This window comes from Esox lucius, chromosome 4 (assembly GCF_011004845.1).
Source record: "Esox lucius isolate fEsoLuc1 chromosome 4, fEsoLuc1.pri, whole genome shotgun sequence".
NCBI lineage: Eukaryota > Metazoa > Chordata > Actinopteri > Esociformes > Esocidae > Esox > Esox lucius.
This window is the reverse complement of record NC_047572.1, coordinates 20,481,716-20,498,764: the sequence shown is the minus strand read 5'-3', so window position 1 is coordinate 20,498,764 and position 17,049 is coordinate 20,481,716. Positions and strand designations below refer to the sequence as shown.

At 40.4% G+C, this 17,049-nt stretch overlaps 1 protein-coding gene and 1 long non-coding RNA gene across 8 annotated transcripts in view; one reads left to right on the top strand and one right to left on the bottom strand.

Moving 5' to 3' along the window:
• il1rapl2 (interleukin 1 receptor accessory protein-like 2) overlaps positions 1 to 17,049 on the bottom strand; it is a 245,846-nt gene that overhangs the window by 46,533 nt on the left and 182,264 nt on the right. For all 7 annotated transcript variants that reach the window (XM_010899418.4, XM_010899425.4, XM_010899440.4 and 4 more), the window contains one exon: positions 367 to 441. In XM_010899418.4, coding sequence (XP_010897720.1) covers positions 367 to 441 — 75 coding nt within the window. The remainder of the gene's footprint in view (positions 1 to 366; positions 442 to 17,049) is intronic.
• Positions 424 to 15,778, top strand: LOC109615724. The gene is made up of 3 exons (XR_002196701.2): positions 424 to 507; positions 10,184 to 10,306; positions 15,199 to 15,778. It is a non-coding gene; the product is annotated as an uncharacterized LOC109615724 (long non-coding RNA).

Sequence of the window (17,049 nt, the reverse complement as noted above, 5' to 3'; positions counted from 1 at the left end):
TTAGCCCACAGATTTATGTGTTGCAAATGCCCCCTCAGGCATATTTGGCTGATGGCAGCACCACTTTTTAATGGGTTTGACACAAGCATTACAATACAGAGCCATTGATCAACCGGCTGCTTTGCAGCAGAGGACATTCCAACAAAGCAAACTCCAAAATGATATTGCCACAGCCATAACCCTACCCAGAAGGCACTGCAGTTAAATGTGTTTTAAAGGGGACAACACCCTTTTTTAAAGGGGACAACCTCCTTTAAATAGAGAAAATGCAGGATGGGTCACCTGACTTTCCTGCTGCCTATAATTATACTTGCCTACTCAATGGAGAGGAGAGATTTAGCAATGGCTTCCATGGGGTAGACTTACCCGGTTGGACATCGATAATACTAGCCTGTCGCTCAGTGGGGAACAGGACCTTCGGGGGTCTGGTGGTGAGGAGAGCTGTAAAAAAACAAAAAAAACAAGCACAAATTGAACGAAAGGACGAACAGGGAGCAGACAATAAAGGTAATCTTGTGTAGGCCATTACACAGCTTCTCTTATGGACAAATGTTGACAAGATAGGTAATCCATACAAACAGAATTGAGATGTTTCAGTGTTGGCAAAAGCCTTCTACAAACATGATTTACAAATATCATTATCGGGATACACTGTCATCAGTAGGCCTAAGGGAGCAGCCCTTATCCAAGGCGACTTTTATCATTCTAAAACAAGATAAAGTAATCTTTAGTCATTTTATGGTTTACGTAGATAGAGTTCACACATATGCATGCACACACACACTTTTCATCAGAGGACAGTAGAAAAGTGTGTGAATTAGAACCACTTTAGACCTCAAGGGACTTTTACCACCAGGACAGTTAGCAGTGTGGGACACAGAAGTGAGCTGAATAACAGTGGGCTACTTGGATAATGTAAAAACCTGGTGGATTAATTACATAAAATCATCTAGAGATATGCTCTAAAAACATATGAGTGCACTGGAAGCGTTTGATCTCCTAGAGTTTAGTTAAGAGTGGTGAAATGGATCCTTTATCTTGACAAAGGTAAATAAAATGAGATACAGTATTTAAACCCTGGGTGCACATATATGTGAAAGAACGTCATGGCATGGGTCAAGCTGGAGGGAAATATCATAGCAGCAAACTTTCATGTCTACATTTCGAAAACATTAAACACTTTTAGATACAAGGCTATTCATTTTACAACTTTGTACATACTAATTACATCTTTGAGCTCTAAAATGCATGTTTTCCTTGTGTTAAGATTAATCATCTCTTTTCTTGCCAGAGTATTACAGCCGACATAAAAGAAATAACTAGTTAAAAATAATTATTTTAGCATGCTGAAGTGTCTGAACCTTTAAAGCCACTTTGAACTGTCAGAATATTAGCGATTGTTAATGTAATCCTTGTACATTACAAGACAATCTTGCGGCAGGAAAAGGGTCAATCATAGTTGCACTGTAAATAAAAATTACTGCATTGAATATAGAGTGCACATTCAGTGAATATATTGACTCTGCATTCACTGTATACACAACCTCTAATGATATAAATGAGGTTAGCTTGTTCTGCATAGCTGGCAGCGGGCAGTTTCCGCAACCCATTCACCAGAGGAAAGGGGCTCAAACCCTCAATATAACCTTCAATTCAAGGAGACAGAAAAAAAAATGGTATGTTAAGAAAATTCTTATCTTTTTGGCCCCCACTTAATTTGGCCTCCCCATTGTAAGGCAACGGTGCTAGCGCAAGTGAGGAATGAAGCTGGGACCCCTCATCCATCTTGGGGGGACAGCCGTAGCTTTAGCATGCAAATGAAAGCTATCATTCTTGTCAAGCAAAGAGCCAAAGAGAGCACACACGCCAGCAGACCCACAGCGACTTAATATTCTCCCTCCGCCATGACCATTCTGGCTGGGTGCCGACCTCTCTCTGCACCTCCACTGCTCCTCTGCAGCCCCTGAACCTGTGTAGCCCACCTGTGGCCGGACCCCTACCTTCAGCACCACCTTGCACCTGAGAGCACAGTGCCCTCAGCTCAGTGGCTGTATCTCTCATAAGAGAGATAAAAATGACTCTGACACGCAAATTAAGGATTGACATATTGTTCATTGGTAACACATGGAACACAGGGTGGCTATTGTTTGGAAGAGTTCTGTTCATAATGACACACTGAACTTGTTAGCCTAATTCAGCTATCTCTGGAATGCAAAAACCTGAGACATTCTGAACTAAAGTAATATGATCATTGTTTTTTCTATCATAGTCCCTAGAATGTTTTCATTCAGAGGGATAGAATGCTCAAACATTATGGTATAAGATCTAACAAAAAAGCACACTGAAATCCTGTTGCAATATTCAGTATATGTGACTTGTGTGTGGTTGTATCCACTTTGCTAATGCACTACAGAGGAAGATGTTGAGCTTTTATGTAGTTCAAATGGATTCAGAGTAAAATTTTCATTGGAAATAACATTACTAGAGAAGGGTGAGAAATGTTTCCTTCGGAGCATTAACGTCTGAGATGTTTGTCATTGGCTCTCTGAAAACATGAGAAAATATGCCAGCAAGAGTGTTGTCAAGTTAAAAGTTGTCAAGGTAAAATGATAGAAAAGAATGTCAAAGGATACGCCAGACCATTCAAACAAAGCTAGATATAAGTGGACAGCAACTTTTAAAGAGGCTGGCTGGTGTTTCTTTTAGAAAGGCTGGCCATTGCTCTTTTAAAGAGACTGGCACTGTTAGAGAAGCTGGCCAGTCCACTTAGAATGTTGTTTCTTAACTATGAAAAAACAGAACTGATGTAGCCTGAGATTAGGGTAAAGTACTGACAACATACAGGTGGTGGTAATCTTATAAAATAACACATTTGTTTGTTTGGTCCTGTTACATCTTATTTCACTAGCGTTTTAAAAAAAGAGAAAAGTACACATTTGAACACATACTCCACAGAACCCAACGTACTGAAAATCAAGAACACAAACACTTTAAAATGTGAACACAATGTATTTGAAGAGTAAACCATACCCCACCATTGTTAGCCATGTTATGACTCCCTTTGTGAAAACACATTTTGCAAAGCAATAATTATGCTAATGCCTTTAGACTACACATTTCTGATGCAATTGCACTCAAGAGAAAGCTAAGACTGCCGTTGGGGAGAGTGAGTATTTTGAAGTGGAGTCATGCCGGATCTGTATGTCAAACAATAGAACATGGGTAAGCAACAAGAATCAGCTGCGGGCCGACTTTTGTCATAGCGGATGGTTAGGGGGCTGGAACATAATTATAATAATTATTTTTAATTAATTGTACACTGCAAAATTGACCACATTTAACCCAGAGAGATTGTATTTGAAAATAACAATAATTTCGAACCTTAATTATATTGAGACATAATCACATCATCTCTCTTAATTTATAAGTGGTAATACTGGGGAACACATTTTCTGAATTAGTGATTTTTTTTCTGAATTCATTGTGATTTTAGAATCATGTTTTTACACATTGTTTTTGTGTGTCAGACTGGCCTTGTATACATACCTCCATTAAGAGTCAACCCATCAACCATGCACTCCCCTGCTCTACAATCAGGTTAAGATTCTAATATTATTATATAATAAAAATCGTTTTTTAATAATGAAAGATAATAATTGCTTATAATTATCAATTGATTATGTTGTTAATAATATGCTTGATCACCTAATAATATTAAAGTTACATTATTTTTATGAGCACTATCATTGAAAGGGAAAATTGATTGAAGGGATGTGCTGGAAATTAGCTAAATGTACAGTACAATCCCACAGGAGGGCAGTGATTGGTTAATTAGCAATGGCATTAATTTCTAATTAAGAAATGGGTCATATCTCACAAAGTACCAGGGAAATCAATGACATGTTTGAGTAGAAAATTATACCAAACAATATGCCTCATAATAAGGTAAATCAAAAGAGGTAAGGTAAATCAAAACTGGTAGTTTTGTTGATTATATAACATTATGATTATTAATTCCAAATAAATCAGAATGATTTCAGATATAATGCACATGGAACTTTCCTCTCACCTCTGTAGAGAGCCAATGACCTGATCGTGTTCTGCACCCAAATGTGCTTATTCATTTCTGTTCTTAACCTGCTTCTATTGTATTTTTAGCAATGACAAGGGAAATAATCTGAAACAGTTGCAGTGTTTCTGCTTTTATCAGGATATACAATCTGCTAAAGTGGTATTTAACATCCACAGAGATCTAGAGAGCAGGATGTGTGTCTTTCTGATACCATCTTCCAACAGACATCAAAACAAACCAAGAGACAATGGACAACTTCTACACAGTTTGTCTACAAAGTTAACATTGTGCTTTGCAAAATCCCTTATCCTCAAGAACATTTTCTATCAAGTCCAACTACAGTATAGATCAACTGTAATCCTACCAGTTTCTGGTTCCAAAAACATTCCAATAGTGTTTTGACAATGGTTGATGATAGGCTCTGAGCATATTGAGAAACTCAGATAAAGCTGAAAATCTCTTCAAAAGTTTTAAATCAAAGTCATTAACATTTTTTGCGGCCACTTGCTTTAGGCGAGGTACGTTGATCACCCTTGACGAGTTGCCATGGAAATGAAGCCCTTATCAACTTATAGAAGTGACATTAAATAAATTAAAAATCAGATTTACCAACCCCTCCAGTTATCCTGGATAATTACTTAATCTACATTTTGTGAGAGTGGCCCCTGGTCTCCTGTCTCACTGGACTGTGGGTAGGCCCCCTGCGTGGATCAAGATCGTAATAAGGTCATTTCAGGCACTAAGGGGAACTGGCTACTCAACGGGTGGGTGTAGTGCTCAAACTCCATTAGTCAAAGCTTATGCTCATTGCTCCTCGCCACATCTACAAACCAGAGTCCTAATCAGCTTCATTCAACATTGTGATCCTCCAATGTGGACACAAACTGTGAACACAAACACATAATAAACAAGATTACATAACACAAAATACCAAAATAACAAATCTGAGAGACTACTAATGGTCAGTGTCATTATAAAAGTGAACTCCAAGACCTCAAAAAGAGACTGAAGAAAGAACACAAGCATCCAACCCCAATTAACTCAGCTGAAGCACAACAACAGCATCAAACATGGTCTATTTCATTATATAAACATACCCTTCATACTTACAGAGTATTCAGTCTAGTGTAAAGTATTCTAAGCACATGGTAAACTTGAAAATGATCAATACCGTTCAAGTGAATCATAGTGATCTATGGAGTTTAAAACAGGGAAAAAAAAACGATGCGACTTGGTGTTTGATCTGATGCAAACCCTTGCTTGCCTTTCTGATTTAATAACCAGACAATGATTACAAAAGATTGTAATTGATTGTAAAAAAAAAAAAACATGAACTCTAAGGCTTAGCAGCCTTGTGTGACTGAGCTTGTGTTGTCCCACAGCAAGCAGTAGAGGATTTAGCATGACATGGCAAACAATGGAAAGAAAAACACCTGTGTACCTCAGAGCTACTTAACAGGTTAGCATACCAGGAACCGATGACACACTAAAAATCGATTAGAATTAAAATGTATATCTATGGATGATTTAAACCCTAAACAATACAGTAAAGAGCGCGCATGCATGTGTATAGTTTAAGGGCCTGAGTGTTTCCTGACCATGTGAAATAACCGGGAATCACCTCTTAATCTTTTATGAAGATTTATGTTAAATACTATAAATGCTCAACCACGCTTTATGAGGCCAACTATTTTGTCATGTGTAGTGCATGCATGGGAAGGGCAAAACAAACACGATCTTCTAGCACATGTTAGGGACATCTTATCAGCTAACGTAAGATACTAACAAGGGACTACTATATTTTTGCCGGACCACATTAGCGGTTGTTAAATAGCATAGTGGTTAGAGAAGCGGACCTGTGAACTATAGGTCCTGAGTTTGTATCTCCTCGCAGGCGAGATATAGATGAAAACTTTGCTTGCTAAAACCCTTAATATCTACATTATGGTAAGCCTGAAATAAAACAGTTTATGGTTATATTGTGACTGTTTCTGGTGGATTTTCGAAATACACATCCATGCATGCGTTTTGGGTCAGGATAGACAAACACATTTGCTGGCTTAACAACATATTTACGATATCTTAAGCCTTAATTGAAACTGTATATGGTTATACTGCGACTGTTTCTGGCATGGAATAGATAATCTTCAGTCTCACTAGCAATTGCTCAATTCTTATTTCTAGGAAGTTAGTAGATACTAGTAAGCCTATTTAACACAATCCTCAATGGAGTCTAGCGACTGCTGAAACTTGTAATACCGTGGCGTAGTGGTTAACGACAATGTCTCTCATATGGAAAACCTACTTTCGAATCTATTGAGAGCAACGACATTTATTAATAATTTCTGGTAGATTCCATGATTCTCTCGTCTTTTCACTTGATGAAAAAGTTAGTTATCTTCGCCTTTATTTAGTTATTGTATAAATGTCATTCACCAATGAAAGAAAAAAGTATGTTGTTTTGCCATGAAATTAAATAGCTTTGTAAGACTCTCTAGCAATTGCTCAATTCATATGACTATTCCAGTAAGTTAGTAGATACCGGTAAAGTTTATTACTGGCTAATACGCTGTTAAAACGGCAAGTGGCAAATGCAATACATAGCCCCTATTTGTGGTAGAGGTAAACTTAGTAAGAAACGTTAGTCAGTTTAACTGTATCAATTTCATTCACGAATGGCCAATTAACTATTAAAACGCCCAGTGGCAAAAGAGGATTTGTTCAGGATTTAAAGATGCCGGGTGTCAGTATAGACAAGAGGCTTTACTAAGAGCCAGCAAATATACAGCTCCGTGGTTTAGTGTTTAACAAAACAGCCTTTCACGTGGGCGACCTGGGTTCGAATCTCAAGAGGGCAGCACTTTCTATTAAGGGGCCGGCTGATCTAGGCTTGCCTGGTTTCTGGTTTCATCTATCCCTACCGTATCTTTCTCTATCTGCAGATTTGTTGAGTTCTGTGATTCACTATTGAGGAGGGGCTTTCTTGGTCAATTTGCAATTAGCATCAAATTTGCTAACACTTATAATTTAAGAGTTTGATAACAAGAGGTGGGAGGAATATAGCTTTAACAAGCTAATTAAAGTAATCTAGGCTAGTGCTGGAATTCACAGTGATATAGGGAAATAGGAAAATGGAAGCTTAAAAATAGAAAGAGCTGTGATTGGGGTTTACATTTAGCTTGTTGCTAACCCCTTAATACACTCACCTAAAGGATTATTGGGAACACCATACTAATATTGTGTTTGACCCCCTTTCTCCTTCAGAACTGCCTTAACCCTCTGAGGACGGATTAGGCGGTAGCGCCCACGCCCGGGGCGTATTTGCATAACAATTACGTAGTATTACATATTTTCAAAACGGTTTGTAATAGAGAGATTCTGTTTACTTTGCTGTTTCAACGAGAGTCCGATGAAAACGCAGATGCGCTTTGTGTTTACTTGGCATATTTCCTTGTTGTTGTCATCCTGTCCAAATGAAACCAAAACCTTGTGCACCTGACCAATGGATGGGCTGTTGAGTGACAGCATCCAATGGAAGGCTGTTGCCATGCAGAAGTTTATTTTACCCAATCTGGGGAAGGTATCTGTTGCGTATTTGATCCAATCATAAGGTTGCTGGGTGGGACGTAAGTTTTGTTTTCTTCATTTGCTCATTCTGACTGTAGAAGAGGTTGTAGCAGTATGTCAGCTTAGCTAGCATGCTAACTTAGCATTAGCGAACGTTTTAGCATTGTGTCCTTGCGTAACGCTAACTTGTTGAAAAGACAAAGAAAGGATTTGTGTTTTCAACAGTTTTATAAGTATTATTATTAGTATAAAATGGCAAAACGTAAAAACACTTTTACTAAATGTAGCCATAGTCCGTTATGGTTATCAAACGTTGGATAGCTGAGTTACCAGACAACAAAGGACGAATGCTAACAACAGGCTAATGCTAACGCAAGTACAGTCTGGTAAGTAACATCTAATAACCTATTTATCATGAAATAATGTAATACAAATGTGATCATTATAGATAGTCTGCTTTGCGTATTTGGAATGGGAGATCTGTTCCACATGGCTGTGTGTGGTCTGAATTCAATCATATAGAAAATAATTATGGGTGTCATAATCATATTGTCCTGTATGCACATAAGGTGAATTATTATTTAATTGTTCTGTTCACTTTTATTGTGATACAATGCATATTTGTGTAAGAAAAAGGGTTTGAAAAGTGTTTTTGGAATGTTTTTGGGTTGAGGTACCGGGGTGGTTGATTTCAATGAAAAATTGTGTCAAAAACTTGTTGGACAAAAGGCAAATTATTTCATTTTTCTGTTCACATTCATTGTGAAGCCTTTTCTTACACAAATGTGCATTGTGTTTGCACAGAACATTTGTATTGGGAGTATCACTCCATATGGGTGTGTTATGGTCAGAATTCAATGATATATATAAAAAATCTGATTTTGCTTATGAAATTATTTACTTAATTGTGCATTTTTCCCTAAAACACTACCTTATAAGAACATTAACATGCAAGCTTATATTAGCTGAGGTAATTTGGAATAATTTGATGCCAAATACACAATGATCGATTCACATTACGTATTGTTTATAAGCCAAAATATAAAAGTAGAGACACCCAAAAATTTTAAGCGTAGTACTCAGAGGGTTAATTCTACATGGCATTGATTCAACAAGGTGCTGAAAGCATTCTTTAGAAATGTTGGCCCATATTGATAGGATAGCATCTTGCAGTTGATGGAGATTTGTGGGATGCACATCCAGGGCACGAAGCTCCCGTTCCACCACATCCCAAAGATGCTCTATTGGGTTGAGATCTGGTGACTGTGGGGGCCATTTCAGTACAGTGAACTCATTGTCATGTTCAAGAAACCAATTTGAAATGATTCGAGCTTTGTGACATGGTGCATTATCCTGCTGGAAGTAGCCATCAGAGGATGGGTACATGGTGGTCATAAAGGGATGGACATGATCAGAAACAATGCTCAGGTAGGCCGTGGCATTTAAACGATGCCCAATTGGCACTAAGGGGCCTAAAGTGTGCCAAGAAAACATCCCCCACACAATTACACCACCACCACCAGCCTGCACAGTGGTAATCAGCTTGAATCAGTCGGCCCATTCTCCTCTGACCTCTAGCATCAACAAGGCATTTTCGCCCACAGGACTGCCGCATACTGGATGTTTTTCCCTTTTCACACCATTCTTTGTAAACCCTAGAAATGGCTGTGCGTGAAAATCCCAGTAACTGAGCAGATTGTGAAATACTCAGACCGGCCCGTCTGGCACCAACAACCATGCCACGCTCAAAATTGCTTAAATCACCTTTCTTTGACATTCAGTTTGGAGTTCAGGAGATTGTCTTGACCAGGACCACACCCCTAAATGCATTGAAGCAACTGCCATGTGATTGGTTGATTAGATAATTGCATTAATGAGAAATGTAGGTGTTCCTAATAATCCTTTAGGTAAGTGTACATTGCTGGAAAATTGCGGACTAACATGTCTAATTAATATTTCAAAACAAATATTACATTTAAATGATGTCTTTGCCTATTAAATGTCATACAAAGTTTGACATACTTTTGCTTTCATAAAGCAAACGTATTTTTAGCTGCAAATGAGTATTTTTAAGTCCAGGTACATTTTTTATTATACATCACAAACAAATTGAATTAATGGACTAGACTACTGCACACAAATAAATGTTTTCCTTCCTATTACTTTGATCCACCAAAAATCCTTTTTGTGTGCAACTTACTTTCTGAGTCACTGTGATAAATTATTCACCAACCTCACAAGTAAGCTGATGGGGCAGTTTCTATGAGGCACTTCATGTACATATTTCAGTGCAGGTTGATGACCATGTCACTAATGCATTGGCTGTTGAATGATGAGTGATAAGAACTGAAAACCAACCTCAAGTGGAGACTGAAAACTTAAGGTTCAAACCAAACTACAACTAGCATAGCAAGCAAGGGTTAGCAGAGACGTAGCTGTCAGTGGCGCCGGTGGTGTGGCTGGTGGGGTGGGGCCTTTGCTTGGCATGGAATATTCAATATTTTAAATGTTTGCATGTTTATTTGATATTGTGTTCTATTCCAGGATCGTAATTTGCCGTCCCGGAGTGGGGCGCGGTGGGGGTGGTCTGTTCGGACTGGTTGCACCATGGCCCGGGGTCATCATGCTACGCCACTGGGTCACAGGATAATTCAACATTCCAAACAGGTACAGAATTACATAGGATCTATACTTCCACAGGGAATGGAAACACTGAAAACAGGGCAAGTAATGAGAAGAGATCTATTGTCATAAAGTCCACCAAACAGCAGGACACCGTATCGTTCAGTCGCATTAGTTCCCAGACCCAAAATAATTGCTGGGAGAATCTCTTCACTGGCCTGCCTGGCGACCAAGGGCGTAGGAGTGGAGGGGGACATGACCCCCCAGTGTTAGAAGCAGATAAATTGATAGCCCCACAATAATAAGAACTCTATGCAAACATTCCAAATGTGTCCCTCCTCCAATATGAAACGCACTCCTACGCCCTTACAAACATTAATTTTGCTACAGAGGAAACCCAAATATGCTATGTGTTAATAATCACCAAGACATTTTGTTATTATAACAGGGCATTCTGCAAACATCTTTCTTGTTAGCCAGTCTCGCTTTGCCCATCGTTCTGAAAATCCCAGACATGTTGGGATGTACAAGCATAACATAATCACAGCTCTCATCATTGGTTCTCTAATGAAAATGTATCCTGCCACAGAAGATAAATATACTTCCCTATTAGGCCTATCCAGCAGGAAAAATAAGTAAATAAATATAATTAACTATACCACTAAAAATCACAAACTACTACACAACATGATTAAAGGTAACAGTCCATTGAACGAAACAAATGTTTTTCTGTTGCGTACAGCCAGCTGTCACTGGTCTAACAGGCAAGGCCCATGTGAGCGTGCGCTCAACGCTGCCGTGCGTTAGGGCTGGAGACTGGAGATGGTTGCCCAGGACAGCCTGGGGGCGGTCGGTCTTGTCAGTCCACGTGACAGGCCCGTCGTTCAGTCTGCCCTGGAGCACAGCCGCACCGACGTCCACTGGGAGGCCATGGCTGACAGACAGACAGGTCCACAGGGACCCCTGTCTGGTCAGAGAGGACAGACAGAACACTGACTGCAAAACAATGAACGTACGGGGCATTTCTTTGCTCTTGATGTTTACAAATTAGAAACGCATTGGTTGGTCTGTGGTGCGACGTTGTCGACAGCCAACTCTACTTCAGCTTCGAAGGGATACATTGAGGAGGGAGCTGGCACCTGCAAGAGGTTTTGAAGAAAGAAACTGTGGAGCCAGTCTGCCAGTGGTGGCTGATGGAGAGCGGTCCTGCTGTATCTAAACTATAGGTCACTCTACATGTCCTCGTCTAGCAGACACTTTCACCTGGAGTGATATGTAATATCAGACACTCAGGAGCCTCAAAGGGAAACATTCTGGTGCTGCTTGACTCTTTCTACCGTGAAGATGATATGACAGAGGCTGACTGCCCTGAGCTGGCTTCAGGTGGAGTGAAGAGCTAGGCCAAGCAAGGTATCGTTGTGCTGTGGAGAGCAGATGGGAGGTAACAGTAGGGAGGCACCCACTTCTCTATGTATGGGCTTTACAAAATGGTTACATTAGAACTGGGGAGAGACAGACTTGGACGGCGGCCATTTTCCCTTTAGGGGAGTCTGGGCTATTCCCCACCCCGCTGAGCCTGGGTATAGTGAATCAATGCCAATACCTGGCGTGGTACCTTTGGCACTGCGCTTCAGTCTCCAGAGCATACTGTACCTATCAGACAGGACACACTGTTGGAGACACTGCAGCACCATCTGGCAGGCAAGGCAGTTCTTGTCGGTCTTCAGCTAGAGCAGCTAAACCAGGCTCTCTGTGGCACGGAGGAAGTACAATGTCAGAGCTGAGACAGAGGGGGGGACATGGTTCCGTTTCCTAAAAAGGTACAGTATTAGCTGCATAGGATGTCTGCTTGGGCAACATCCTCGTCTGACTACACACAGGATGTGCCTCTCTCTTGCTGTGGTCTGCAGCCGAGTGGGTGAAGTCGGTGCTGGTGTCAGCACTCGTGCTCGCTCATACAGAACGGGCTTTGATGCGCTCCAGTGTCGGAAAGTTTCACAGAGCAGATGATTAAACACATATGCTGTGTCAAAGAAAATGACATCATGAAATATATGCAGTGCTGTAAATTAGAAAATAATTCAACGAAAACCTAGTCATGTTAATGAGCATCAAATCAAAAAGCGGATATATGCCAATAGAAATGGATCAAATACATAATCAAATACACAACTTCTCTAAGTTGTGTCAAAGAAATACCTGAGACTAATATGCAGCTATGTATCATACGATAGGAAAGTTGTTATTACAGCAAAGTACTGAAATCATCAATCAACGTATAGTTTTTTTCCCATTGGAGTGAGATGATGGATACAGCAACCTTGTTATCTGGCACCCGGGTTTATCCTCATTACATTACACTGAGCTCCTTTTGAAAAGCATGGCTTCCAGAGCAGCGCCACTGCAACCATAGATATGGGATTTAAACAAATGACCCTGTGTTGAATAGTAGTTGGAGGGTGTGACTGTGATTTCACACAAACAGCTCTGTGTGATTCCTCGCAGGGCTTAGGACGGGGCGCAGCGGTAAACTGGCCTGAACCCAAAACCAAACCACACTCAAAAAGCTGATGCTGCTGTGGCAAGAACACTTCTCACACACCATCATGCTAAGCCTCAAATCCTCTAACGTTGGAGATGGAGAGGGAGGGGGAAAAAGACAAAAAGAAGATATCGAGAGAATGAGATAAAAGACGGAAGGAAAGTGAAGAAGGGAGAGGCGAGTGGACGACAAGGGGAATAGGAGGGGGAGGATAGATGAAAGAGCCTCTGAAGGTATAAACAGTTCCTGTTGCTCGCATACACATGCCTGAAGATGACAGTGTGCCTCCATTCCTCTGGGAACAGACAGGAGTCATTTTAAATCCGAAAATTTTAAGTGAAATTATATAAGATTAATACCTCACTTTCGTGTTGCGTTAAGTGAAAAATGGGTTGGCAGTGGTAGGGCCATTAGCAATGTGTTATCACCACATTCCAGTTCCAATAGAGTCACAGGACAGGAAGGACACTCATAATTGGCAGAAATGGCTTCTTCTAGAATACCTTCTACATACAGTGTCCTCCAGAATTATTCGCACTGTTGTTTATCAGCTTGATCCTACAAGTTGTTCTCTCAACATATCATTCAAATCTAACCTTCAATTATGTGAGAATTTTCCAAAGAAATAAAAATCTTCATCAAGAAATAATTATTATATTAAAAGTCATGCATCTGAATCTTTCTGAAGTTCAAGTCTTTGGGTGGGAAATCTTAGGTGGTCATCCATGACATCCTACTTGACTGGGGTATAAATATGAGGTGACACACAGGCTAAACTCCCTTAGTCATCCATCAACATGGGGAAGGTCAGAGAAAAACACAAATCATGACTAATTTGGAAGCCTGTAAAACCCATCTCTACTATTAGGGCAATAATGAAGAAATGTATAAAAAAAATTGAGCTGTGATGAACCAGTCCAGAAGAGGACACATGCATTTTGACCCCACTAACAGTGAGAAGTATATTCCAAGTGGCAAAAACCTTTCCAAGGATCACAGTTGGTGAATTGCAGAAGTTGTCTCCAAAACCATGGTCTGATGAAACAATAATCTGTCTTTTTTTGCATCAATCACCAGAAGTGCTTTAAACGCAGGAAATAGCCAGATCCCCACCACAAAGAATGGTGGTGGAACTGTGATGTTGTGAGGCTGTTTTACTTTCAAAGGCCCTGGCAATGTTGTTAGGTTACATGGCATCATGGACTCCATCAAGTACCAGGAGTCTCTGCCAGGAGGCTAAAACTGGGTCGACGTTGGAACTTCCAGCAGGACAACGATCCAAATCATACCTCCAAATCCACACGAAAATGGTTCACTGAAATATAACTTAGCTTTTGTAATGGCCATCACAGTCCCCTGACCTAAATACCATTGAAAACCTGTCGGGTAAGCTGATGAGGACCCAGGACTTTGAACAATCTATAGAGTTTAGTGTCTCATATCACTTCCTGTCTAGTCTCTGTCCTCATGAAACATTATAGAAAAAGAGTAACACACCTCATACAGCTCACCTGGCATAGATATTGCACATCATGGAGCTTTAGTAACGTGTCTAGTCCTTAAAAGAAAAATCTGCACAAGTTGAGGGTTTTAGTTGCATATGAAGTCCTAAATAGTAGCAGTGCCATAGACACAGTACAGCACATTTAGTGGACAACTGATTGCAGGTGGACTTGTTTTAACTTCCTTCCTTCCATCCTGGCCTCCAGAGCACACAGCCTGCCTGCCTCTGAGCCTCGAGGCTGCTGTTAACCTGAGCTGCTCTGTTAAATACCCTGTCCTGCTGTATACATGAATAGAAAAGCATTATCTAGGTTGTCTTGTCTCAGGACCAAATAACAAATGTAAATGGAATCCCCCAGAGGTTGGAGAGATGTGATTTGTTTTTTGCTACCCTTGCTCATGTGAACTCTGAGGGGGCAAAGCAAAGCCCCCCCCCCCCCCCCCCCCCGTTGTGGTGCATAGGGCTATTTCTGCTGTAGGAGGTGGTTTATCTCCAGATCCAATATTCTTCACCATATTGAGTGAGTGTCTTCTACAGACATGCTGAGGCGGCAGAATGGCAGCTTTATGGACCTGTCACAAAGGATGCAATTTCTACTCCCAGGAACACGCCCCTATACTGTGGCTTCTCCACCTGCTGTCCAGCCAGCCTACCTCCAGGCCTCCATGAATACACACACATTCCCTCACACACACAAAAGAACTGTTATCCAGTAAATACACACACATGCACACACACACACACACGCACGCAGTGGTGTAAATTAACTAAGTAAACATACTTTGATGTACAGTTTGGGTGTCTGAACTTAAACTATTTATCATTTTGACAACTTTGACTTCACTACACTCCCAAAGAAAATGTTTTTTTTGAACCCAATTCATTTTCCAGGAATGATAAAGGGCCCAGCGGTGCACAGTGCCGTCCAACGATGATGTCATAAACACAGCTGGAGAGGACATCACAACCTTCTGATGGTGGTGCACATACACACACACACACACACACACACACACACTCCTCTATCTCCTCACTGTCAACAACAAACAAGCTACAACATACTCTGTTTACACATAGCCATGCAATCCATGCCACAGAGGAAAACACAAAAAAATAAAAACACATAGCAGCACATGAACGGCATACATTATTACTGTGGTGTGATGTCTCACAGTATCAAAAACAGTTTGCCAATGCTAAATCCTCTCTGTCAGTGTTTGCTGGCCCTCTTCAGGGGTCCACGGTCATGTATAATTAATTATATTTATCACAAGTGAGTGATTTCCGGATGACTTTGGGTTTCCTTGTTGAATTGAAATGAGAGAGAGAGAGATTAACTAATTAATATATGAACGACAGTGCACTCAGTCAGCCCAGTCCGATGAAGAAATGAACAGTGTCAAACTAAGGCCTGGGTCTGTGTAGCAGCTGGCAGATCTGGTGGATATAATATGCTAGCTTTTCCCCAGTACAGAGCAAATGAAGGGCAGAGAAAAATGTCACTTTTGCAAATTGCCCAGACTTTATCCCTTTGCCTTGTCTTAATAATTTCTCAGTCCTTTAGTTTAAAAAAAAAATCACTATTGTTGGAGACGGGAAGTCACTGAATAGTATTCTGTCATCTGACAGCACAACTGAAATAATGCCTAATGAAGACTCACATGGCATAATGTTCCACAAACTAAACAACCAGTGCTCTAATATTCATCCCTCTAAAGTGTGTTATAATGTCTCTAGGACACAGTTTCTAAACTGAGTTGACAACGACTGTTTGTTTTGCACAAAATGACAAGCGCAAGCCTACCGTCCCCAGTATGTTTCTTGGCAATATATTTCCTCAAATAAGACTGACGGCTAATGACAACGGATTAACGGTAATGATAATGACTTTCAAACCTTCAATCGTCAATCATCAGTGTTTTTTCCTCTTCAAATAATGAATTCATAATGAGCCTCTTGTTCCATCTCTCCTGGCCTGTGGAAGCGGAGGTGCCTTGCCCTTTAAATCAGGTGGACATATGGCATCCTGCACTTGGCTGACAGGGTTCATCCCTAACAGATTGGATCTTGATGTGGTCCAAGGATAGGTGAAGTAACATTTTATCATCTCAGTGATAAAAAGGCTCCATACCCACACCTATTAAAATGGAGCCAGTTCTCAGCAGCAGAAGGTCAATATTGCACATTGGTCCAGATGGGGAAACGTCTGTATGTCTTAAAAACCCGCCAACAGGGCCTGTGATTAGCGCTATCAGACTTAAAAACACTGACAATTTCCTGAGGTGAAAATGTTGGATAGGCAATTATGGTTAGGTATTTACCAAACCCTAACCTTAATATCGAACCTTAACCCTAATGGTAAATTCTTAACCAAAACCAAAACCATAATTTAACCCTAAGTATTCATTTTAATAGTTAAGGTCAACCATCCCTGTGCATGCTTATCTTCAGGACATTGTTCATTCCTCCACAATACATGTAGAATGTTATATATTTCATTTTATCATAGACATTTGATTTCACTTCGGAGTAAACGTTTATCTTTCCTGTACAAACATCAACTCCTGACTTGAGACTGTCAGATGACGTTGTTTATTGCCCCAAATTCAGCCACCTGTGGCATACAATGAAGGGATTATCTATGCGCGGACGTGTGTGAATGCATCTGTATGTGTATAAGAAAACAATAGATAAAACTCCTCCACATTGCTCCAAGACTCAGTCTTTTATGAATTCATAGCC